The sequence below is a fragment of the Chanos chanos genome, chromosome 8 (genome assembly GCF_902362185.1).
Source record: "Chanos chanos chromosome 8, fChaCha1.1, whole genome shotgun sequence".
Classification (NCBI taxonomy): Eukaryota; Metazoa; Chordata; class Actinopteri; order Gonorynchiformes; family Chanidae; genus Chanos; species Chanos chanos.
The window spans coordinates 21881319-21908981 of NC_044502.1; the positions used below are offsets into that span (position 1 = coordinate 21881319).

At 43.0% G+C, this 27663-nt stretch overlaps 1 protein-coding gene across 1 annotated transcript; it reads right to left on the reverse strand.

Annotated features, from left to right (window-relative positions):
* Positions 1-1826: 1826 nt before the first annotated feature.
* On the reverse strand, positions 1827-25803 carry nsfa (N-ethylmaleimide-sensitive factor a; the record flags this gene model as incomplete). The annotated part of the gene is made up of 21 exons (XM_030782973.1): positions 1827-1857; positions 2166-2221; positions 4064-4177; positions 4750-4884; positions 7231-7310; positions 8634-8700; positions 8950-9083; positions 9841-9997; positions 10722-10817; positions 10944-11131; positions 11243-11317; positions 12342-12507; positions 12757-12956; positions 13627-13782; positions 13909-13984; positions 14405-14512; positions 14691-14857; positions 15177-15216; positions 16052-16151; positions 18585-18670; positions 25774-25803. Coding segments are annotated over 21 exons (2262 nt in total), but the record flags the coding sequence as incomplete, so codon positions are not given.
* Positions 25804-27663: the final 1860 nt, after the last annotated feature.

Here is a 27663-nt window from a genome sequence, read left to right on the forward strand (position 1 = left end):
ACACACTTTCACTTAACACACACTAACCTCTTTCTTTTCTACACATGTTTAAAGGATCATCATTTTAAAGTCCTGGATATTGATATACTTTGTGACATAGTACAGACATGGTATTTGTGTACTACCTGTAATAGCACAGACATGATAGACTTTTCCATGTCAGAGTGGAGTAGATCTCTCTGTAGGCTGAGATATAAGTAAATATCTATTCATATAAACATACAGCATAAAGACACAGCACACACAGAACAAGACAACACTGAGGAAAGATATGGCCTTTGATATCAATATGACTGAGCTCTGTCAGGTGTTTATATTGGGGGGGAGGGGTTGTTTGTGCAGAGAACAGACATATATGCCACTGAAACATGCAGAGCACAGCAAAGTCCTCCAGAAAGGGCGGGGCTGGGGCAGGGGTGTAGTGTTAGAGAAGCTCTCCACTGTTCATCACAATCTCCTCTTTCTGCTTTATTCAAGGAATCCTCTTGCTCTGACGGGAGACAAAACAAGAGCAAAAGGCCTAATGTCTATGCATATATCCATTTGGTATGACCACAAAATAATAAATGCTAGTTATATGGATGAAAGGTTTGTTTTATTTTGGTCTGTGAGAGCCCACATTTATTCCCTGTGTAAATCCCAGGTGAGAAATAGGACGTCTCTCATTAATAAGACACATGCAGGCCATTGGTCTTATCCTCCACACATGCACTCACATCTCCACACCTGCACACACCTGCACTGCATGCCATTACAGCGTCCTTCATGTCTCTACACATACAGCATCCACACTGCTAACGCACATCCACACTGTTAACACAGCAGCTTCACACAGGGCTGAGCGGCTAAGAGGAGAAGTGGTTTTGCTGACAGTACACATGGCAGTGTAAATAGCTCTGTGTATTTACACCTGGCTGTACTGTGTCCAAACTGCTTCCTTAACATCCTCTAGACTCCATTTAGCAGAGTTAGATTTCAATGTCCATATTGTGCATTTACAAACTGCCCAGCAATTGCCCAGTTTATTTTACACTGAGAGGTCTTCGAAGCAATCAACAATGACTATGGGTGGGATGGGAGGGGCCTACATCAAGAGGAACTGAGGGGAAGAGTAAAGACTGATTTATACTTCTGCATAGGCTCTATGCAAGTGGCCTACGCCTTTGTGAGCATTTATACTTGTGTGCTGGTGTGTCTGCATTGCTCTGCAATTACGTCACAAAAATGCTATGCCACTGCATTGAGTATCTTCATGTACTTCAAACAATGGCGACTGAAGCTGAGCAGATCATGTTGGAGTTGGACCTAATAAATGTAGAGCAGTTACTTTTACTGAAACTACTGCAATGCAATAACTCTTTTTTGGAGGCAAACATACTTCTCCCTCAAGTTCTTCCATCTCTTTGTCCATTCCGTGACATCCAAACCGATGTTTGTAGAAATCTCTTTCCATGAATTTGCTGCCATCTCACAAATATACAAATTTCCTCTCCTCGATTTAGTCCAATCACAGTTGTTGCGGTCTGCATTGCCGCACACCGCCACGACATGTAATTACATTTCTGGGGAGATGCATGTCAGGCTACAGTGTAGATTTGACACAGAAGTATAAATCGGCCTTAAGTGGAAAATTAAAAGGAGGTGGCGCTTTGTGAACTAACATGAGCTTGCTCTTTTGCTGGAACACTAACTATGGGATCCTAATGCTAGAGTGAAATACATTACTAAGTAAGCAATTGGTACTTTTATGATAAAAGGGGTTCTACTTAACGCAGTGCCAACCAGTATGCTTACCAAGTTTTCTCATGAGAAGTGGAGTGGTAAAGTTAGATACGAATGTGGTTGTTCTCATCCAACCTGACAGTTACAACAGAATAAATGAATCAACTGTAATCCAATGGTCTGCTAACCTCTCACTGTGTGACTTTTCTCTGGCCAGACAAACCACTAATTAATATTTAATCATGGTTTATTTCATTATAAAGAGTACTGTTAGGAGGAACAAATGCCTACTTACATAATGAATGAATGAATGAATGAATGAATAATTATTAAATATAGGCAGTGGCTGTTAGTGGTAGAGAACTGTATTGAACCACTGAAGTATGTGGACATGACATGTATGAAATAAATGTAACATGTATGAAACAGTGAGGCATACTTACGCTCCTTCATCTCTGAGCAGAGACAGGAACTTGCTCACTCTGTATTCTTGATCCATCTGCAGAGAGAGGCGAGCAAAGCCATCACGCTTCAGCACAGCTTTCTGCATTTATACCTCTCTGAGCGCAGATTTATTTTAAAGGCTAACCTGCTCACATACGTATGCTATGGCAGTAACAGAGAATATGGCAGACGTCTTCAGTTGCCTTGGATACAGATCCAAAATACCGCGGTGTCATAAAGTAGCTGGCATAGAGTCTCATCTATGGGTTAATCACTGTGATATCTCAAAATTACTTTATAACATCACAGTCCATCACTGCGATAACTCAAAATTACATTCTAACATCACAGTCTATCACTGTGATATCTCAAAATTGTATTATAATATCACAGTCCACCACTGTGATCACCCAAAATGACATTAAAACATCACAGTCCACCAATGCGATACCTCAAAATGACACTTTAACATCACAGTCCATCAGCTAAAAATTACACTACAACATCACAGTGCATCACTGTGATAACTGAAAATTACATTATGACATCACACCATGAAAGTGTTTTTTTTTTCTCCGATGTGGCTAATCATGAATATACTTATGTGTTTATTTGTATGAAAGGCAGCTTAATTTCAAGTTTACAAATGTCTAACATGTCAAGTCGCAAAACGCAATTCTAAATAGTTGACCAAACCATCAGTTGATGAGAAGAGTCTTAATTGACCAAGTTTTCATTGGTCGGTTAGTCGCAGAAAAAAAAACCCCTCAAACTCCATTCGGGAGCTGCATCTTGTCATTAAATAGTTATTAGACTATGTCAGGCAGTAAATCATCCAAATTGTGGGATTGTTTCAAGCGTGTAAAGGACAACTCCAAGAAGGTGACATGCAAACTCTGCATGCAAAGATTCGCCTAGCATTCCTTGACCTCAAACATGACTTATCAGCTGAAACATGTAAGTAGCCTAACGTTATTATTCTATTATGTTAAATAATTAATGGCCTAATTGTGTGACGGCCTGGGAGAGCCCGTTAAATGTTGCTGCCACTCAGATACTTCAATCCCTATACTTTACCATTGTGTATACAGTTTTTAAGAAAACAAACGGGATATTGTCTACATTAGGTAGTTATGAAAGTGAGCTGGCCAGCTTTGTCGCATTGTTGCTAACAGGCGGCTTGTTTCATGTATGCGCTTGTAAAATTTATATTTTGAAGGCTCATAATTACAGTTTTGTATTTCTCTGTGATGCAGCACAGTGTTAACAATGTTATTTAGAACATTCTTTCTCAGTCCTGGAACTCAAACCATCTTCTGATGCCCCCAAAAGTTATATATTTAAATGATTAAACTAATATCATAAATGTGTGACGACTAGTCAACTAATAGCTTGAACTAACGACTACTAGTTGACTAGGAAAATCTTTGGTCGGGGGCAACCCTAAAAAATAAATATTTGTTTAGGTTCAGAAAATGACCAGTAGGCCACAGGATGACTAAATCTTGAACACACACATTCTCTGTACTACAAAGAGTGGAGACTTAGTCTAAGAAAAGTAAGTAAATTACAGTTATCACTTAAAGTAATTGAATACAGTTAATTACACAAAACATGCCATGATATGTTAGTGTCCAAAACTGAAATTATATTGTGATATAATTTATTTTGCTATACTGACCCCTCACTGTAGCTAAATGCCCCATTAAAGCACTAGTGTGGAGAACTGACATAAATCTGTCTTGAATAACTCACCCACAGAAATATCCCAAAATACATTAATCTGTTTAGAATAACTCACCCACAGAAATATCTCAATATACATTAAACTGTTTAGAGTAACTTGCCCACAGAAATATCTCAATATACATTAATCTGCCCGGATTAATTAACTCACCTGCAGAGACATCTCAATGAGCATGAGCAGTTTCTTTATGCCGATCCACACCCTCTTTCCCTTCACCTGCTGGGCAATGGTGGCTCTCTCTGCATCTGTGAAGCTGCTTAGAAGCTGTAAGACAGTTCAGAGGAACCAAAGACAAATAACTTAAAAATCACACAGTCACGGGTGGACACAGACCTACTCCGCCATTACACAAAACTTTTCTGAACAATCCATTCCACATCCTCACAAACTATCTTCCCACACACTGATCCAATGCATGGAATGAATCTTCTGAAACAGGCCCTCTGTCAGTGCTCATCTTTAATAAACATAAATAGCAGCTACTGAATTGTTCTGAAAAGTAAAATGCCTAATGTTAGCCAATGAACTGTTCTGAAAAGTACTGAAAATGCAGGTAGTGAAATATGCATTACTAGTGGCCTCTAGTGGAAAACCCTTCAAAAAAACATTCACCCCAAATCAGACAGAAGACTGTAGCACTGCAGAGAACAAATAAACCAAAAAACAATAGATCTTATGAGTTGTGATTACATTTTTAATACAGTCAGGTGCAGTGATCATCAGAACAAATCTATAAATCCAGCATGATTCTGTTTACTGATTACATGATATACCTCCATTCACAGCACCAAAATTCACCAGAATTCATTTGTTTTGAGAAGAGCTAGTTTTCTCACCTCCAGTGCCTCCACCAGGTGCTCTCCGCTTGAAATGTTGGGTACATGGATGGTGGTGCTGAAAGCATCCAACATCTCCATCTCCTGCAGCACATCCTTACGACTGGTAGTACCAATGATCAAGAGTTTACGGCCCTGAGGAGAGACATGGACTATTGTGCACACATATACCATCATCTGGTATTACCCATCACTTTATCTACAGTGAACAGTACACAGTCATGGTAGGAAAAAAAGCAATGATCTGAATAATAGAGAACAAAAAGATAAAACCTAAAAGAAATGATTTCTGCATTACCACTCAAACACAGACAAAGAAAGTAAGATTACAGTGAATGAGTTGGACTGACTAACAGCAAGCCCAAATCACACTTACAAAACAAAAACACATATACATTTTCTCTCTCTCTCTCTTTCTGAGACACTCACACATTTTCTTCCACACAAAGGCGCTTTCGCACTGGAGGAACCTTTCCATAGTTATTAGAACTGTTGGAGAAAGTACCCCCTTTTTCGCGTGTTTGCACCGCAGGAACTTAGAACGATCATAGTTCTTAGAACGCAATTTTGAGGGACTTTTTTAGCTTTTTTACTTCAGGGTAGATACTTTCGCAGCGTAATAGGAACCTTGTGACGTAGGTGTACGGCCATTGGTCCAGACGTAGGTATATGATGATTGTAACCGCCATTTTTAAAGATCCGTGTAAAATATAAAGTCTTAGAACAGCTTACATTTAGTTTTTGATATTCATGTCTAAAAATGTCTTAAAATGTCTTATTTTACCGGTATTCTATATCCCCCAACAATGACCATTTCTGCAACGTCCAATGTATATTTGAAGAGTTAGCGTACACTCCGCTTTGGTAGGTGCTTGTGTGTCCACTTGTGTGGCTGTGATCCGCATTTTAACCTAAAATAAGAATGTGTTTATCTAGCTTACAAAAAACAAAACAAAAACAAAAAAAAACAAACAAAAACAAGCAAGCGTCAGGCACAAGCGCTATGCTAGCACCCGAAAAGTACTATGCCCATCGAGTCGTTCACTGCTACTGTGGTGGTAAATGCAAGGGGACATTTTTTTTCCATTGGACTGGGTCTATCGCCACACAGTTTTATTTTTTTCACAGTTAATAAGAAGGTAGTTATATGTTATCTAATGTGCACTCAATATTTCTGTCATTCAAATTCAATAAAACTCATTAATTGTGTATACTGTAGTCTAGTTTGTCGATTTCTTTTGCCACAGTAATGGCATTTTTTTTTTCCTTTCGGAGGTATTTAAAAGGTCTTAAAAGTCATTAAATTTGTACTTAAAAATGTGCAGCTATCCTGGTTAGCCATAAACAACAGCTCTTAGCGTGATGTTGCTATACCGTCGGCCGGTGTCGCATGAAATATGGAACGGCATGAAATATGGAACGGGTGCATCCGGTTAGCCATTTTCACAGGAAATGCGTCAAATTCTGTCTACAGTTCCTAATGTAAACTATCACAATTTGGAGGCACCAAACTGTGAAACGGCTGTTAAAGATACAACATACTTACAAAAAGTAAAGTGTGAAAGAATGAAATCCCACTTTTGTGGTGTATCGAATCCCTTTAAAATACGTTTGGCTAACCGAGCCGCTAATACAGATAAGCGATGCTTTGCCCCTATACCTTGGCTCAGTAAACTAATTGTAGACGATACGATATGGGATGTACATTACATGTCTATATGAACAGAATTATTGTCGTGAATTTGTAGTTTGGTCGCGTGTCTAGCGATTAGGTATCGTGTTGCTTCTATATTTTAATTCACTGATTTTCCCACTTTGATTTTGCAATGCACTGTTGTATTGTCGACAGAATTTGACGTATTTCCTGTGAAAATGGCTAACCGGATGCACAAAATGGTTTGCCGGATGTACCCGTTCCAGATTTCATACCGTTCCATATTTCATACGACACCGGCTTACCTCACTTCAGCGTTCCTACTGGTGGTGCGAGACCTGGGCTGCGTCCAAAACCGCATACTACATACTGCACACTAAACTTGCATTGAAGTACGTAGTGCGGAGTACGTACTAAAAGATTTTAGACAAGAAAGTATGCTAGAATTTGCACACACTAATGAGGTAATCAAATTGCGCCACATTTTTGCGCGAGAGCTTTTTATGAGCATTATTACTGGACCGGCAAGGTTTTAATTTCTCAGGTTTTTTTTTTTTTATAAGTTTTAGCAAGCAAAAACCGGTATGCAACTGCCATTTTAAAAACATCTGTGTATAACGTCACATCAGTGTTCCTACTGGCGGTGCAAATGCAAACAGAATAAAAGCCCTTGAGGGTATCTAGTTCTCCGGGAAGCTCTTTAGGGGGTGGTTCCTCTAAATGAGTCCTTAGATCTGTTTGGTCTGAAAGCGCCTAGAGAAACTCAGAATTATCTGTAACTTATTTTCACTACACCATACCACAGCTCTCAGTATATGAATACATACATGAGGAGGAGTCTTCTTCAGCAGAACCAGTAGGGCCTGAAGGACAAGGTTGGAGAAGCGTGGTCCTATTGGTACATAGTCTGTGGGTCATCAGAGGACAGTGGTGTAAGGAGAAGAAGAAGGAAGGAGAGAAACTACTGTTTTATTTCTTCACAACCACCGCCGTATCGTTTGCACACTGCTTCTCTTACCACTGTACCATCACTACTGCCACACAGAACTCAGAACTCCACTCACACAGAACACTCAGGGAACAGAGCAGTCAGAAAACAGAGCAGTCAGAGAACAGAGCCGTGAGAAAACAGAGCAGTCAGAGAACAGAGCCATGAGAAAACAGAACAGTCAGAAAACAGAGCAGTCAGAGAACAGAGCCATGAGAAAACAGAACAGTCAGAGAATAGAGCAGTCAGAGAACAGAGCAGTCAGAGAACAGAGCCATGAGAAAACAGAGCAGTCAGAGAACAGAGCAGTGAGAGAACAGAGCAGTCAGAGAACAGAGCAGTGAGAGGACAGTGCAGTGAGAGGACAGTGCAGTGAGAGAAGAGAGTGCTCTGAAGACACAGTAAGCAGTAGCGGTGCGTTCGGATTTAGATAGAGGAACCCCAACACTTGCCATGGTAATGACATGCACCGATCAGTAGCGTGGTGTAAATATTAGGCCACGTGAGACGTTTCACAGTGAGTGTCATGTTAGCAGTTGACCACACAGTCTTGGCATAGTGTTGGGTAGAAAAAGTTCTTACTTTATTGCTGTTTTTTGGCACTATGGCAATATCTGGCGTCTGCCTCTCTTCCTCTGTAATATGAAGTTGTTGCGCAAATGGCAACTCAACAAAATTGTTTTGCAACTAAAAATCCAAGTCAACATCCACATGTCTTATTACTACAATGGTCTCTGATTAACTACTCACTCTTTGGCTGAAATTCAGTTTATTAGCTGCTCATATCAGATGGTCATGTTTCGCATTTCTGAGCTAACTGGTTGTGAAGACAGCGGCAGGTTGGATTTCCTCGCCTACCCACTGACAATCTCCTTCACAGTCCAGTCAGAGTGCTCTGATACTCAATGGTGATTGGCTAATTTTTTTGTAAAAAAAAAAAATGTGAGTGGTGGCCAAGCAGGTGTGAAGCAAGTCAGGCTTCCCCTCGGCAGCATGCAATGTACATGCAAGCCTACTATAAAGCGAGAAACATACAACAATATGACATTAAAAAGCTTTCCCATCACCATAGTCACTGTAAAAATATAAGGTAGGCTACATAATCAAAATTGGAATATAACCATGTGAAAATTTTCATTAATATTTATTTCACATGTTGTTACTGTTATAGAGATTTTGAGGAAGCCTGGCCTCCACTAGGAGTCACCACTGACAGTAAGAGAAAAAGAGATGAGGCCTCACCTAGCAGTCGCTCGATGTCGTCAACCACCACACAGCTGAGCTGCGACTTATACGCATCATCAAAGACCTAAGAGAGAGACAAGCCTTTGATTTTTATGATTACAATCCAACACCTCAACCTGAAGACCAGTCAAACACCATGAGAATGTCCATACTCCTCACAACAAACAGGGATAACAGTAAAAAATTCTGAATAGAGGTATGTCAATGGCTCAACAGTTTCCAACTAGCAGACCACAAGCTGTTATGAACCCATCATTATGAATTGGCACAGTATCAGTCTCTACAGTAAAAGAACTCCCTGTGTGTCTCAAACCTTCTTGATAGCCTGACACTTGGAGATCTCAGAGTGGCCAATCATCTTGTCCGGTGAGCAGATCTTGATAAAGGGAAACTGGGAGTCCTCTGCAATTTTGGCAGCCAAAGCCGTCTTTCCACTGTGAGGAGGTCCTGTGGTAGACAGAGTCAGAGTTCAGAACTCAGGGCACCGACCTACATCAGTCTGGTCCTTTACATCTGAGTCAGTGACAATCCAGTTCTGTTTATCGACGCCAGAATGGGGTATGCTGGCAGCAAAGACAACACACTCAGTTCTTTTCATGCCAAGACAACACACAGAGAGCAGACCTGATTTGACCACACAGAAGAAGATAAGTTTGAAGTAATAAAATTGCAATGAAACAAACGTGATGAAACGAAACAAAAATGTGACACAAAGAAACAAACGTGATGTAATGAAACAAACATGTGATGTACTGAAACAAATGTGTGTGATGTAATGAAACGAACATGTGATCTAATGAAACAAACACATGACGTAGTTTTGCCAAAGATGTGAAAGACATACAGTGTGCTTTAAATTTAAATCACTGTCATTCTTTTAATATTTAGTTCTGCTCCTGCTTCTCCAATCTAACCTCCACACACCCCGATAAAAAACATTTCTTAAGTATCTGTATCACCACATTACATTCCACCGGTCAGTTAACCAGCTCTGATTTCATGATTCAGACATTCCACTGGTCAGTTACGCAGCTCTGATTTCATGATTCAGGTGTGGGATGTGTCTGGAGAAATGGACCCACTATATTGCACCTATAAATGTCTCTGACTGTCACACATGATGACAGGCCTGTTGGAAATGGGGCATCATTTAACTTTCTGTGAGTGTGCGTGTGTGTGTGCATGTATGTGTGTGTGGGCATACCCTCCAACAATACTGCAACGAGAGGTGTGCGGTCACTGTTCTTGGTCTGCTGCACGAGCAGTTCTCCATCATCCAGAACCCTGGTGACTGCGTCTCCCCATTTGATGATGCCGTTCATGATGTAGCTGGAGTAGTCCTCTTGGTTGGTACCGAAAGCCTGAGACAGGAGAGGCACAGAGACTTCTGAGGAACATATATTTTAAAGTTACAGTTCTGACTGGCTCATACTCTGGGCTACTAAAATAAATAGTTTAATAAAATAAGTGTTTCTTTAAGGCTGGTTTAAATAGTTGTGCTTCTTTAAGGCTGGTTTAAATAGTTGTGTTTTTTTAAGGCTGGTTTAAATAACTGTGTTTCTTTAAGGCTGGTTTAAATAATTGTGTTTCTTCAAGGCTGTTTAAATAGTTGTGTTTTTCTATGGCTGGTTTAAACAGTTGTGTTTCTTTAAGGCTGGTTTCAATAATTTTGCTTCTTTAAGGCTGGTTTCAATAATTTTGCTTCTTTAAGGCTGGTTTAAATAGTTGTGTTTCTTTAAGGCTGGTTTAAATAGCTGTGTTTTTTTAAGGCTGGTTTAAATAGTTGTGTTTCTTTAAGGCTGTTTTAAATAGTTGTTTCTTTAAGGCTGATTTAAATAGTTGTGTTTCTTTAAGGCTGTTTTAAATAGTTGTGTTTCTTTAAGGCTGGTTTATCTTTTTGGGCACTGTGTACCCACTTTTTCCCTTCTTCAGTTCCTCGTGAAAGCCGTTTGTACTGGTTTAGAAAATGCTTATAAGTGTTTCTAAGAAAATTGAAAATTGAATGATTCGTGCTATATAATTGCTGAAAGCCTTTTTTTTGGACATTAAACTTTGTAATAAAGGGAGTGTATGAGGTTTGCTTACTGGCTTGATATCATTGTTCAGAGAGCCCATGAAATCTGCCCTGGTGACCTGAAGCTTCTCCGCTCTCTCCATATCCACTTCCACCGTGTTCGTTGCCTGCAACACACACACACACCACAGCACACACACATGACCTCAGTCTGAGGCATGTCATCTATGAAAAATAATGCCATTCTGTACTGATTGTGAGTATAAGACAGTCTCTCTGCAGCAGATTCATACCTTGATATGACGGTTCATGGCAGTGGACTGAGCTGCTCTGACTAGGCCCTCTAACTCAGCTCCACTGTAGTTCTTTGTCTCAACTGCCAGCTCTTTAATGTCCACATCTGAGGCCAGCAGGTTGAACTCGCGCATTTTAGCCGTGTGGATGTTAAGGATCTGAGCACGGCCTTTCTCGTCTGGCAAACCTGTGAGGAAATAGAGCAAAAGATGGTTGGATGAATGAATGGATGGTATATCAAAAGAACGGAAAGTAGACTGATAAACTGATCAATCAGTAGTAGGTAGGTAGGTCTTACCAATTTCCATCTTCACCTCAAATCTACCGGGTCTCATCAATGCCTCATCAATCAGGTCAGGTCTGTTAGTCATACCTAAGAGACACAGCAGAAAGGAAAGAGAAAAAAGATGAGAGACACATATCTAACACACAGAAATAAACAGGTTAAATGCTGATAAAATTAGAAGCTTAAAAATAAAAAAGAAAACATCTTAGGCAAATAAAGCTAATACAAGACTGCTCCACCCTTCCTCGCAGCTTTTAACTTCGAGCTCCTCGTTTCACTGATGATTCTCCCCCGGCCCAATACATTCCCCTAAGCTTCCCTCTTCACTACTGTACATTCCCCTAATCTTCCCTCTTCACTACTGTACATTCCCCTAAGCTTCCCTCTTCACTACTGTACACTCCCCTAATCTTCCCTCTTCACTACTGTACATTCTCCTAATCTTCCCTCTTCACTTTGGCACACTCCCCTAATCTTCCCTCTTCACTACTGCACACTCCCCTAATCTTCCCTCTTCACTACTGTACACTCCCCTAATCTTCCCTCTTCACTACTGTACATTCTCCTAATCTTCCCTCTTCACTTTGGCACACTCCCCTAATCTTCCCTCTTCACTACTGCACACTCCCCTAATCTTCCCTCTTCACTACTGTAAACTCCCCTGACCTTCCCTCTTCACTACTACACACTCCCCTAATCTTCCCTCTTCACTACTGTACACTCCCCTAATCTTCCCTCTTCACTACTGCACACTCCCCTAATCTTCCCTCTTCACTACTGTACACTCCCCTGATCTTCCCTCTTCACCACTGTAAACTCCCCTGACCTTCCCTCTTCACTACTACACACTCCCCTAATCTTCCCTCTTCACTACTGTACACTCCCCTAATCTTCCCTCTTCACTACTGTACACTCCCCTAATCTTCCCTCTTCACTACTGCACACTCCCCTAATCTTCACTCTTCACTACTGTACACTCCCCTAATCTTCCCTCTTCACTACTGTACACTCCCCTAATCTTCCCTCTTCACTACTGTTGCAACTTGTGTTTATCCTAATAAGCCACGTATGGACAACGGATTTAAAAATGGTAAAAGATGAGGTGACAGACCGATGACGAGGATGTTGTTCAGCTGTTCCACGCCGTCGATTTTGGACAGGAGCTGGTTGACCACGGTGTCGTGGACACCTGTGCTGCTGGCCCCAGTGCCACGCTGCTTACAGATGGCATCCAACTCATCAAAGATGATGATGTGTAGGCCACTGTTGGCACCCAGCTATGGGAAAGAAGAAGCAATGGAGCAGGTTTACAGAAAGAGACAAAATGAAAAATAAGTCAGTTTGTTTGAAAATACCTCCCGTAACTCACAGTCAAGTAGTGTTTAGTGTGAAAGGTCAGTAGTAATTAGCTAACACAAGTATAAGTATTCTCCATTCAATTATAAGAGATAACACTAAGCTTTATCTTCTGCTTAAATAACATATTAACGTCTCATTAATCATTCATGTGCTCATTGGTTCCTCACTCTCTTCTGCTCCTCCTCTGCATCAGCGAAGAGCTTCCTGATGTTGGCCTCAGACTCGCCCACGTACTTGTTGAGGATTTCAGGGCCGTTGACCACCTTGGGCTCACGGGCATTCAGCATTTTCCCAATCTGCCGGGCCATCAGGGTCTTACCGCAGCCAGGTGGGCCGAAAAGCAGAATGCCTTTCACGTGTTTACAGCCTACCAAACACAGAGGCCTTTCAGAGACACATGGGGACTGAATCTACCTGGCTATTCAAATCACAGCATGGAGGAAAAACAGTCAGGGCACTGCGCAGCTCTGAGACAGTAGGAATGGGAACATCATTCTCGGTAGTGTAGTTGTGAAGAAAAGTCATTGTTAGCTCTGCAAAGTCTTGAAAAAGGATTGAATTTTTGGTTCTGAAACAGCAAGATTCCAGATCTGAGAAATGCAAATTGTGTGTTGTTCTTAGAGGACAGTGTGTAGAGTCGGTTGGATGATGAAGAGTTTTGTCTTGCCTTAGTCCTAAAACATGGCAATGGAAAAGAGTGTTTGACACGGTGCACCCCTAAAATCACAGAAAACGGAGTGTCCCTCATTTACATGAACATAAGCTCCATGCCCTGAATAAGCTCCTGAATAGGGTGAGGAAATTGGGAAAGGAATGCATGCTAAATGTCATGATAGTCATAGTGAATGTTATGGTAGTCATTCTAATGGTTATGGTAGTCACAGTGAATGTTATGGTAATCATAGGGGATGTTATGGTATCATAGTGAATGTTATGGCAGTCATTACAATGGTTATGGTAGTCATTCTAATGGTTATGGTAGTCATAGTGAATGTTATGGCAGCCAGAGCCACTGTGGGCAATTGACGGAAGCATACCCATTTGCTCCACAATATCAGGAGGGAAGACACGGGATGCAAATGCTCTGCGGAAAATGTCTGAGAACTCCTTATCCAGACCACCAATGCCCATGCGCTCAAAGTTCCAGTCTGGGTTTATAATCGTCTGACGAGCCTCTTTGGTCTTGGCCTTACCTAATATACACAGAATCAACAAAAATATGTGGATCTGTTACAAAACATTCAAATATGACAGAAATTATTTAAAATTATTAATACTCCTCTACGTAAGATCTGAGTGGACGAGACACTTAAACTCACCCACTAGTGTGAGGGAGGAGCTTTCCGCCTTTTCAAAAATCACTTGACTGTTACCCACCAAGAGACCAATCTCAATCTACACAAAAGGAGAGAGAGAAAGAGAGAGAGAGACATACAGGCAGACAGAAAGACAGATAAGAGAGAGAGAGAGAGAGAGAGAGACAGAGACATACAGGCAGACAGAAAGAGAGAGAGAGTGACAGAGACATACAGGCAGACAAAGAGATAGATAAAAGATAGAGAGACAGAGACATATAGGCAGACAGAAAGACAGATAAATCAATCACAAAGTCTCATGTTTACTGATTTACAGGAGCTTTGTCACAGTCATTCTGCCATGTCATCTGTCCAACACAGAAAGACAAGGACACAAACTAAACCCAGCACCTCTGGGGCCTGATAGAACTCAGAGAAGATGAAAGACAAGCCTTTAACCCCTGAGAAGCTGGGGGATCAATCATGTCACTGTGCTAACGGAGAGAACCAAAAATGGTACCTTCTGCTTTTTGCCAGACGCCGGCTCTCCTTTCAGAATACTGGGATCCATTGCGTCAATGTCCTTCACAACCAGGCCAAAGAGCTTGTCACAGAAACTGAAGACAAGCTATGCAGACAAAGACGAATGAGAGAGAGAGAGAGAGAGAGAGAGATCAAGGGGAGATTGGATAAAGTGGAGAGCAAACGATTCCTTGTTTTCTTAAAGATTGCCTGTTGAAGTTAATGACATGGGGAAAGCTGTCACTGATAATGGAGAAGTCTGAGTAGAGAAGGACATCACGAACCTGCTGGCCTACAGTAAATGCCTGGTTGTTGAACTGCTGGATAAATTCGCTCGCCATCTTGTCAGAGTCATATGGACTGGAGTCAGTGCTCTTCTTCTGTAGGAAATCGATCTCTATGGTCATGGCCCCAATGCACTGCTTAGACTTGTCAAAGTTGTAATTGGCCACTGAAAGCAACAGAAGATAAAATAGATAACTGAATACGGGTTTGTTTAATTCTAAAGTTTGGTTTGTTTGACGTTTTCTATGGCCAGATGTGCACTGAAAGTGCAGCTGATTGGTTTGAGTCTGTTTCACACAAAGTGCGGTATGGTTCACTGCAAGGATGAGAGCAAAGTGATTTTAATGTGCTCATTTCACTTTGACATAGATTCTACATTTGACGCAAAATTTCACCTGACTAGGTGTTTTATTTTTAAACTCTGATAAGAACCTAAACAAATAAACAAATTAACTTCACATCACTTCCGCAGTCACGATACTCACCTTCCACTTCCTGTCCGATGGACAGTCCTGCCCATTTCCTCTGAAAGAGACAGAGAGAAGTATGGTCACCATCACAGAGACAGAGACAGAGACAGAGACAGGGAAATATGGTCACCATCACAGAGACAGAGACAGAGACAAGGAAATAGGGTCACCACCACAGAGACAGGTTTATCATGTGTGTGTAGACAGGGCTGACTGATCCAACAAAGCCTGTTTGCTCTCTGCTGCCAAGTCATGCTTGTACGTCTGATTAGTTGCTCATATGTCTAATAACGTGACATGACAATGTCACATGGGCACTTTATTGTCTTATCATCTCTGTGCTGACATTAAGCCATCTGAGCTCAGTGTTCATCTGTATTCAGGTCTGTCGAGTCAAGTTTGTAAATCTCGCCCTCTGTGTGTTCTAATGGGTTAGATGTGCTTACTATACAGTGAGAGTGTAGACAGGTGAGAGGATGAGTGTGAGTGTAGACAGGTGAGAGGATGAGTGAGAGTGTCGACAGGTGAGAGGATGAGTGAGAGTGTAGACAGGTGAGAGGATGAGTGACAGTGTAGACAGGTGAGAGGATGAGTGAGAGTGTAGACAGGTGAGAGGATGAGTGAGAGTGTAGACAGGTGAGAGGATGAGTGTGAGTGTCGACAGGTGAGAGGATGAGTGAGAGTGTAGACAGGTGAGAGGATGAGTGAGAGTGTAGACAGGTGAGAGGATGAGTGTGAGTGTCGACAGGTGAGAGGATGAGTGAGAGTGTAGACAGGTGAGAGGATGAGTGAGAGTGTAGACAGGTGAGAGGATGAGTGAGAGTGTAGACAGGTGAGAGGATGAGTGTGAGTGTAGACAGGTGAGAGGATGAGTGAGAGTGCTGTCTTACTTGTGGCAGACTGAAAGCGATGGTGCCTGGGACCACAGAGTGGTGAGTCTTCACTGTGAACACAAACTTGTGGTTGGGCGTGGTCTTCACAGTCACATGCCTGCAAAGAAGAGAAGACAAGGTTTGCAAGTGGAATTTTAAATGTGTAAACCTTTGTGAATGTTTGGAGTTAAAAGTGTGGAATAAAATTGTGTATCTGCATTTTCAGTCACATTAGAAAACCACATAACTTGAGAATGACACTGATGGGTAATGCCTGTAAGAAATGGATGCTGACCAATAAGCAGTCACCAGAGACCCCACAGACATACTGACAGCACAAAAGTCTTCCTGAGGGGAGAAATGCATTTCATTATGCCTAAAAGATGCTCAAAACAGCACCCTGTGATTTTTCAAACACTTGAAGTGATTCTGGGTAGTACTACCATGTCAGTGTTAAAAGAAATTTTGGGTGTAAGGGAGTTTTGCTTCCAGTCCAATCCATATGGGTCATGTGATAAAGACCAAGATAATAATCAACAGGGAACAATGAGTACATGCTGGTAACTTTCATGAATGGGACTAAAATTACGGGAGAATCAGCTGATCTGTTGAAGGACAGACAGCTGAGCATGCTTTAGACAGGTATGGAGAGGAAGACAATCCTACACAAACAGGAAGTGCTGTTTTAAATCTACCACCCACTGTGGCAATCAACAAGATCGCGGGTGATTTGATCTCAAATTCTGTGGTCACTGATGCCAACCATTTAACAGATTATTCTAATCCTGGACAGGGAGTGTACATACAGAGTAACACAGGGAATCATGACACGGTATGACATACAGAGAGGAATCAGACAGGTATGACATATAGAGAGGAGTGAGACAGGTATGATATATAGAGAGGAATCAGATAGGTACGACATATAGAGAGGAGTGAGACAGGTATGACATATAGAGAGGAGTGAGACAGGTATGATATATAGAGAGGAGTGAGACAGGTATGACATATAGAGAGGAATGAGACAGGTATGACATATACATTGCAAACATGTAATGCACACGTGCACACACACAAACACAGGCATGCAGACATACACATTTAAACACTCAGACAGACAGACACACACACACACACACATGCACACGCTCACACACACAGGCACTGAGACACACACACACACACACCCTGGCCCTGTCAGTCTGTGTTAATACCCATCCTAGTCACACAGAGCCATGCCCTGTGAGGCGGTGTGCAGCCTGGCATCCAGGCTGTTCGTCCAACACCACGGGCAGGAAACCACCCCTTTATTCCTGTACTGTGGTACAGTCCAGTGAGATTGTGTCAGCTCTGGGTCTGACATGCCCCTTGCCCATCATAGTGACTGAAGACGGCATCTGGACATGCCAGCCAGATAGACCACAGTGTGGGGGTGAAACAGAAAGTAAAAAGGAAAGAAAAAAAAAGGAAAGAAAGATGGTACTGCATCCATCTGACATCACAGGGGCCCTCAGACAGACATCCCTGTAAACCTGTTAAAATCACCCTTTCTTTTCATTCATTCTGATTCCCCTCTATTTTCCCATCTTTACAAATAACCAAATCTGGTTGTGGATAAAATTTGGCCAAATATGAGTCATTTACTGCTCAGTGCGGATGTGTGTGATCGCTGGGCATCTGCTAAGTGAGACTTCACAGGCTGTGTGTGGGGGCCTCAGAAGAGAAGACCATTTAAAAGCAGAGTATACAGTCTAGAACAGAGATTTATTTCAGTTGTCTTTAGTGCTGAATACATGAGCAGGTTTTACTCCCCCAGGTGAACATAGTTTCACAGACTTTTCACAAACATTTCAATAACAGCTTATATTTCCAGAATACACACAGACTGAGCTGTCTATATTAATTAAACACTGACCACTGCTCACAGTCTAATGTTCAGGACTGTAGTTCCTTCTCACTGACCACTGCACAGTCTAAAACAAACACTCACTGACCACTGCTCACAGCCTACAACACTCAATGACCACTGCTCATAGTCTGAAAAAAACACCCACTGACCACTGCTCATAGCCTGAAACAAACACTCACTGATCACTGCTCACAGTCTACAACAAACACTCACTGATCACTGCACAGTCTGAAACAAACACCCATTGACCACTGCTCATAGTCTAAAACAAACACTCATTGACTACTGCTCACAGTCTAAAACAAACACTCATTTACCACTGCTCACAGTCTAAACAAACACTCATTGACCACTGCACAGTCTGAAACACTCACTGACCACTGCACAGTCTACAACAAACACTCACTGACCACTGATCATAGCCTGCAACAAAGACTCACTGACCACAGCACAGTCTAAAACACTCACTCACTGATCACTGCTCACAGTGTAAAACAAACACTCATAGATCACTGCTAACAGTGTACAACAAACACTTACTAATCATTTCTCACAGTCTAAAACAAACACTCACTGACCACTGCTCACAGTCTAAAACAAACACTCACTGACCACTGCTCACAGTGTAAAACAAACACTTACTGTCCAGACTGCAGATCCTTCTCACTGACCACGGCACAGTTTGTCAGTGAGAGCTCATCTGTTGGGCATCGCGCCGCCTGCATCGTCTGAGAAAAGACAGAAAAAGGAAGAGAGGAGCCAGAGAAAGAAAGACACACAGAGAGAGAGAGATACAGAGAGGGTTTACAGCTGTCCTCACTGAAGCTAATCATTCAATCTCGAGTTTACAGCAGGCTTTGTTGTTGCTTGTTTTTTATTAGTTTGGTTTTGCCCACAGTGCTTTTATGGAATGTATCTGTATCATCTGGTGTTTGAATTATCTGGAGAAACAAAACAAAAAAAATCTAATTCAATGTATAACTCAGTCTTATATATTAAATATATTAAATTTAGAGTGATGATATATTGGTCTTGCATATTAGGTGGGACGATATTCAGTGAGAAGAAAATGTCTCATGTCCCTATGTTTTAAGACTAATAAAATGTTCACTTTCAATGACAGTAACATCAGTGGCGTGAGACCCAGCATGATGGCTGTGTGTATTCAACCAAAGCCCAAAGCTGACTCACACAACAGAGCTGACATGGCCATAGCTATTGTAAAGAATGAGAACAGAAAACCAGCCACTGTTACGCAATAAGGAAAACAGCTGTCAGGACAACTGAAACCGTGAGCACACAGGTACCCCCCGCTCTCCATCATAACAATAATAACCCCTCACTCTCCATCATAACAATAATAACCCCCCACTCTATACATAATGAATGTATAGACACAGGCCCCCCCACTCTCCATCATAACTATAATAATGAATCTACAGTGTGAGCACACAGGTACCCCCCACTCTATACATAATGAATGTATAGACACAGGTACCCTCCCACTCTCCATCATAACCATAATAATGAATCTCTAGTATGAGCGCTTTTGGCACGCGGAATGTCACCTCTCTGGGGGGGAAGGAGCCGGAACTTGTGTGGGAGGTGGAGCGATACCAACTAGATATAGTTGGGCTCACTTCTACGCACAGCCTTGGCTCTGGAACCAAACTCCTGGATGGGGGCTGGATTCTATCCTTCTCCGGAGTTGCCTGGGGTTTGAAGCGACAGGCAGGTGTGGGGTTAATTGTTAGCCCCCGACTGAACGCCGCTGTGTTGGAGTTTGTCCCGGTGAACGAAAGGGTCCTCTCACTGCGCCTTCGGGTTGCAGGGGGGAAACCTCTGACTGTCATGACAGCGTATGCGCCAAACGGCAGCTCAGAGTACCCAGCCTTCCTAGAGACACTGGAAAGTGTCCTAGTGAAGACACCATCTGGGGTCTCTGTAGTTCTACTGGGAGACTTCAATGCTCACGTTGATGGAGAGACTTGGAGGGGAGTGACTGGGAGGAACGGCCTACCCGATCTGAACCCGAGTGGTGCTTTGTTGTTGGACTTCTGTGCGAGTCACGGATTGTCCACAACGAACACCATGTTCGAGCATAAGGCGGCTCATAAGTGTACCTGGTACCAGAGCCCCTTAGGCCAACGGTCGATGATCGACTTTGTAGCCGTCTCATCAGACCTGCGGCTGTATGTGCTGGACGCTCGGGTGAAGAGAAGGGCAAAGCTGTCAACTGATCACCACCTGGTGATGAGTTGGATCAGATGGCGGGGGAGGCTGCCGGACAGACCTGGTAAACCCAAACGCATAGTGAGGACGAACTGGGAACTGCGGGCTGAGGACCCTGTCCGGAAGATCTTCAACTCACACCTCCGGAGGAGCTTCTCCCTGATCCCGAGGGAGGCTGGGAACATGGAGTCCGAATGGACCTTGTTCAGAGCCTCCATCGTTGAAGCGGCAGCTTTGAGCTGTGGCCAGACGGTTGTCGGTGCCTGTCGTGGCAGCAACCCAAGGACCCAGTGGTGGACGCCACCGGTGAGGGAAGCCATCAGGCTGAAGAAGGAGGCCTTCCGGGCTTGGCTAGCACGGGGGACTCCGGAATTGGCTGAGAGGTAGCAGCACGCCAAAAGGGCTGCAGTGATGGCTGTCATGGAAGCAAAAACTTGGGTATGGGAGGAGTTTGGGGAGGCCATGGAAAAGGACTTTCGGTTGGCCTCAAAGAGGTTCTGGCAAAGCTTCAGGCGACTCAGGAGGGGCAGGCAGGGCCTCGTCCAGGCTGTTCTCAGCAGGGATGGGGAGGTTCTGACCTCAACTGAGGATGTGGTCGGACGATGGAAGGGACACTTTGAGGAACTCCTAAACCCGACTGACACGCCCTCCACAGAGGAGGCAGGGCCAGAAGATTCAGGAGGGTCCTCACCAATCTCTCTGGCAGAGGTCACTGAGGCAGTTAGAAAACTCCGCAGTGGCAAGGCGCCAGGAGTGGACGAGATCCGCCCTGAAATGCTGAAGGCTTTGGATGTTGTTGGGCTGTCATGGCTGACACGCCTCTTCAATGTTGTGTGGGAGTCGGGGACAGTGCCTGTGGAGTGGCAGATGGGGGTGGTGGTTCTGATTTTTAAAAAAGGGGACTGGAGAGCGTGCTCCAATTATCGGGGTATCACACTGCTCAGCCTCCCTGGGAAAGCCTACTGCAGGGTACTGGAAAGGAGACTGCGGCCGACTGTCGAACCTCGGATCCAGGAGGAACAATGTGGATTCCATCCTGGCCACGGAACAGCGGACCAGCTGTTCACCCTTGCACAGATACTGGAGGGATCACGGGAGTTTGCCAGTCCAGTCTACATGTGTTTTGTGGAACTGGAGAAGGCTTACGATCGTGTTCCCCGGGGTGTCCTGTGGGGGGTACTGTGGGAGTATGGGGTGCCAGGTTCGCTGCTGCAAGCCATTCGGTCCCTGTATAACCGCAGTGAGACCTGTGTCCGTATTCTTGGCACAAAGTCAAACTCGTTCCCAGTGAGTGTTGGACTCTGTCAGGGCTGTGCCTTGTCTCCAGTCTTGTTATTGATTTTCATGGACAGGATCTCAAGGCGCAGTCAGGGTGAGGAGGGCGTCCAGTATGGTGCCCTCAGGATTGCGTCTCTGCTTTTTGCAGATGATGTGGTTCTGCTGGCCTCATCAAACTGTGACCTCCAGCATGCATTGGGGCGGTTTGCAGCCGAGTATGAAGCGGTCGGGATGAGGATCAGCACCTCCAAGTCCGAGGCTATGGTCCTATGCCGGAAAAAGGTGGCTTGCCCCCTCCGAGTTGGAACTGAGTTTCTGCCTCAAGTGGAGGAGTTCAAGTATCTTGGTGTCTTGTTCACGAGTGAGGGTAAAATGGAGCAGGAGATCGACAGCCGGATCGGGGTGGCGGCGGCAGTCATGCGGTCGTTGTACCGGACCGTCTTGGTGAAGAAGGAGTTGAGTCAGAAGGCAAGGCTCTCAATTTACCAGTCGATCTTTGCTCCAACCCTCATCTACGGTCACGAGCTCTGGGTAGTGACCGAAAGAATGAGATCACGGATACAAGCGGCGGAAATGAGCTTCCTCCGCAGGGTGGCTGGGTGCACCCTTAGGGATAGGGTGAGGAGCTCGGACACCCGGGAGGAGCTTGGAGTAGAACCGCTGCTCCACCGCATTGAAAGGAGCAATAATGTGTACACTTCCATCATTAATGAATTCAGTTTGATCTTTTGTATTCCTAAACAGGCAGTAAGTGATCAAAGCTAAGTGCTGTGCCCCGTTCATTCAGACTAATGAACTGAATGAATAAGAGCAGGCAGCTAAGGCTTCAGCTGATCTGTTCCGGAAAAGAATCCCCGTGAGGATTAAGTCATTCCTTTACTGGGAAAAGCACAGAGTGAAAGCCTTACTCTCGTTCCTCAGTGGACCTGTACGCCAACACTAAGGCCATCAGACCCAGAATAATCAAATCTCACTAATAAACCTCAGGCTGTAGATTTTTCCATTATTTCTTCACTGAACACTCAAAAACGAAAAAAAAAAACAACAACAAAAAACAGCTGTCCATCTGGTCCAATCAAATCTTTCCACATCAGCTATATTAGACCTAAGCTACACTGGGTTCTTCAATGCATTATCTCTGCATTAGATACAAAAGCAAACAATAATGGATTCTCTAGAGTATAAAGCAGTAAGAGCAAATATCTAATTGAATAATGACTTAAGCAGGCTATGGGAAAAACATAACATGGCTGATTGGTCTAAATTACCTCTGTGTTATAAAAGGTTAATGCTCAATGTCCCCGCAGACTAAAATATTTCATGTTTTTGACAGGTATTAGCTATCATTTGTGCATCAGAGTAGTTTAAAAATTACAACCACTTACTCAGCTAGAGTCTGACTGTCATTTGTGCTTAAATTCATTTATTAGGTATCTGTCAGCATGTGGGTGAGGGATAACTGGATCAAGCAGCACTGGAAAGGAACATGGTTTAAACATCAGCAAGTTAAGTTTCCCAGAGTCCTGTTGGACGAGCTGTGTGTGTGTGTAAAACACATGGCCCACAGTCTGTCGCTGCATGTTAAAACACACACACCGACACTATGACCTAGCGTCAGACTGGCAGGCTGCACATTCTCTCTGTGTGATACAACAGGACTGTATCAGAACTCATGAATGAAGTGATCAAACGCCCTGCTCTTATGAGCTCTACACCTTATCCAGTGTATGGACCAGTCTATACAAACGCCCTGTTCATATGAGCTCTACACCTTATCCAGTGTATGGACCAGTCTATACAAATGCCCTGCTCTTATGAGCTCTACACCTTATCCAGTGTATGGACCAGTCTATACAAACGCCCTGTTCATATGAGCTCTACACCTTATCCAGTGTATGGACCAGTCTATACAAACGCCCTGTTCATATGAGCTCTACACCTTATCCAGTGTATGGACCAGTCTATACAAACGCCCTGCTCTTATGAGCTCTACACCTTATCCAGTGTATGGACCAGTCTATACAAACGCCCTGTTCATATGAGCTCTACACCTTATCCACTGAATGGATCAGTCTATACAAACGCCCTGCTCTTATGAGCTCTACACCTTATCCAGTGTATGGACCAGTCTATACAAACGTCCTGTTCATATGAGCTCTACACCTTATCCACTGAATGGATCAGTCTATACAATTTTATAGGCTTTGTAGGGCTGTAATATGACATGGCTCCTTGGAGGCGCTGTTGTGTCGAAGGGGTCCCTATGTGTAGGTAAAGGTCACAGGCCTGTCACATGCCTATTTATGATGTCTCTCTGTGACAGCAGGGGTTCACTCTTAGGGTAATTTTCAGCTGACTTTCCTCGCATGCTGCTCACAGCCTAGGTTTTATCAACACTGTTCCATGGTAGTACAGCGCCAAACCAATGAATACTGGAACATATATAAGCCAACCTGCCACTGAAGGTGAAGACTGCCGTTCACTTCCAGGGCAGGGAAGCCCTCATCTCTGTTCTTTGTTGCTTGCACTGGCTGTACTGAAATGGATGTGTTGCCATGGAGAGTGTTGCTATGTACCAAAATGAGAACGATGAAAACCGTTTTTTTTTTTTTTTTTTGTAAAATTGCAATTATACTTGAGAACACATTATTTATAATGCCCGCAAAGATTTACACTTTTGTGGCAGAGTACGTTTTCTAACTACCCACTCAGGGACAAAAAAGGTGTAAGAGGATGTGGATGTACACAATAAAATTACACATCTTTTGACAATGAGGTCAAAACTACAAAACTGACACACAACATATACACTCCCCCTGTTTCTTGGTGAAACAGAGCGATGTATGATGTGGTTGAAAAACAACAACAACAAATGAGCAGAGAGGTTGACATACATCAGTAACCATTCTCATAACAAGCAACAAAACATTACAGCATTCAAAAATAGACAAGATCACAGAGGAAAAACAGCCCATAAACAACAACACACACCAAGGAAAAAACAGTCAATAAGCAACACCACGAACACAGCAAAAACAGCTAATAAACAACAACAGAAAAACAACAAAAAAAGCAAATAAGCAACAGCACAAACAGCAAAAACAGCCTGTAAACAACAGCAGAAACACAGCCAAAATAGTCAGCAAACAACAGCACACACTGAGCAAAACTGACCAATTAGCAAATTGATCTGCTGCATGAGAGCTGAAAAGCTATACTAGACAAAGCAAAGCAGATAAGCAATTCTCTACAAGCACTGAGAGCAGAGGGTCAGTCAGAACTGGAATGACTGCAGCATGGAGGAAACAGAGAGAACAAGTCTCTGGACTGAGGGAAAAACAGCAGTTGGGCCAGAAAGCAGTACAGAAAGCAAACAGCCTGTCAAAACACGATTCTGACAGAAAAACACACAAAAAACAAAGGAAGACCCTTTTACACTGATCTAAGGACAGGATCTTCAACCATCAACTAATTGAGAGACTGATTAATAAAGCTCTAAAAAAGGAACGGTCCAAAGTAAGATAAAATGACCTGATCTTTTCCAGTTTCCAAGCTGACAGAATTTGGCCCTGGCTGTGTTGTTTAAAAATAACAACAATAAATGCTGTCAGCCCCAGAATATCATGACCATTTTACTAATATGATTTAATTTTGCTTTTTAGACCAAAACATTGGACGATTTTAACGATTATGAGCTCTTACCACAGTGTAAACCCACGAGACTTAGTAAAGAGAGACAGAAGAACAGGGAGTCGAGGAGACTCAGTCTCTGCTGTGTACTGTAGACTCTGTGTTCTGACTGAAACATCAGGACACACGGCTGGAATTAGAGCCTATGATATCATGTTACAGGGTGGAAACAGAAGAAGACCCCAAAACCTAATTGCTCACTCAAAGCCCCAGTAACATCAACAAAGCATTAGCTAAAACGTGGTCTGTGCAAGCACTGGTCTACAGCAGCGGCTGTGAAGTGAGGAGGGAAGGGGAGGGAATGCACCATGCACCTCTAGCATTCTACCTCTCCTCCATACAGCTATCAGACCTCAGAACCAAAGCAAGCGCTCTGTCCTGATGCTAACAGACCTGCACTTTGGTGCCAAATCCAAACTCACTCTGGAACAGCGTCTCAGAGCTCTGCTAGCGTGTGGGGTCAGAGCTGTGGACGACAGCCTGTCGGTTTTATGTGGCTGTTGAAGGAGAGAAAGCTACAGCAGTGCTGTTGAAGCTCAGGGTTGCCTAACCGACCAATTGGTCTAGCAGCAGTCATGGACGCTAGCTAGGCATGGCTGCAGAGCGCTGGGGCAAAAGGATACAGACATACCTTGAAAAAGATTACGACCTGGAGGTGGAGAGAGGCCGGCAGGAGGGAGGGGGAGAGTGATGAACAAGAGAATGAAAGAGAGAGACGCAGTGATGAAAAGGGTCAGGGTGAGTCTGAGCTGCAGCAGGTGTGAGTAGCAGTGAGACATCAGCACTAAGCATGTGAGTTGCACTCACAGTCATTTGCTTTCAGAGAACCACTGACCACTTAGGAGCAACAGTTGAAAAAGAAAAAAACAAATACTACATGCATTAGGTAGCATTAGAGTTGACACACCAAAGTTGGTCCCAGATCATTGGTCAAGACCATCCATGTATGAGTGTTTGTGTCAGAGGTGAAGACGCTACCACAACAAACATCCTAATGCTGGGCACTAGGGCGGAACGATTTGGGGAAAATATCTAATTGCAATTTTTCTGAAAGATATTGTGATTGCAATTTGATTTACGGTATAATTTTTTAAAGTCAAGCTTCAGTTCAATGTTCACTGTGATGGAGCTTTACCTCATGAGATCAAAATATTAACTGCTCTATATTCTAATGCAAGGATGAGAACTTAAAGATATGAATTATGTCCAACATGTATTTATTACATTTTTTCAGTTGGCATAGAACATAGAACAATCAAACATAGAACAGTCATCACAAAAGCTCTGACTGTGTTAAATTAAATAAATAAAGTAATAATAATAAAAAATAAACAATTCCAATAAGAAAATAATAGGACCTTTCTGTAAACAATCTCTGACATTGAAATAGGTAGGTGATTTTCTTATGGCTCAAGAACAGCATCTAAATATTGCACATTCTGCAATCAAGTTCAATAAAGTTTTATTTTCTTTTGTTGCACATCTGTCGTCTCAAAGCAAAAATACTCCCATACCACCGAAGTGCTGCTTTTCTTTGGGACTATACTGTCCAACATTGCTTCAGACTCAGCGGAGACCATTTTTTCGCTCCATGGATGTAACGTTTTCCTTGGGTTTCACTTGTTTGTTGTTGCTGGGCATATACACTGTCACATTGGATCAATTTTGATTGGTGAGCATGTCTGGCACATGAGGAGCATGGCACTTCTCATTGGTGAGCATGACTGTCACACAAGGCATACAGCATGAATTTGTAAAACCAATCATGAATGTATTAGTGAGTGAATGTATTCAGAATATGTAATATGTTGTTTGTGTGTGTGTGTGTGTGTGTGTGTGTGTGTGTGTACTCAGTAGACAGTACTGAGGAATCACTGAGAAACATTAACTCACGAGACGACAGATTGTTTGGATGGCTCAGAGCTTTTCTCCAGACTCAGCCATGGAATCTGAATAAATCATATCCTGAGAGGAGCCATCACACAGCTCGATGCCTGAATCTGTGCCAGGAAGACTCTCAGCTGGAAGACCTTCGGCACTGGCTCATGCTATTTTCATCTGCTTTTTATCAGTCGTCACTTCACCTCATTTGTTCTGATTCCAGAGAGCAACAAGAGAATTTAACCAGAGATTTTAACAAGAGAATTTCACCTACACACAGAATCCTTCTTATCAGAGAGGCAGCTATTTACCAAAAACATGTTAAGTGGGGTCTTAAAGCGGAAACAGAGGTGGACTGAACAGGGACATGAGCTGTACTGACTGTCAGTGTCTTGTGTTCCTCACTGAGAACATAACTAGACCTAGAGCTAGACAGACGACTACTGAAAGATCTCACAGAACATAGTCAGGAACACAGACGACTACTGAAAGATCTCAGGCGAATACTGAAAGATCTCACAGAACACAATCAGGAAGACAAACGACTACTGAAAGACACTGTCAATAATCGAATCCAATCATACCCAGAGAACACCTGCAGCAGCTTTGGCCAAAGATTACACATTAATAATGTTTAAAA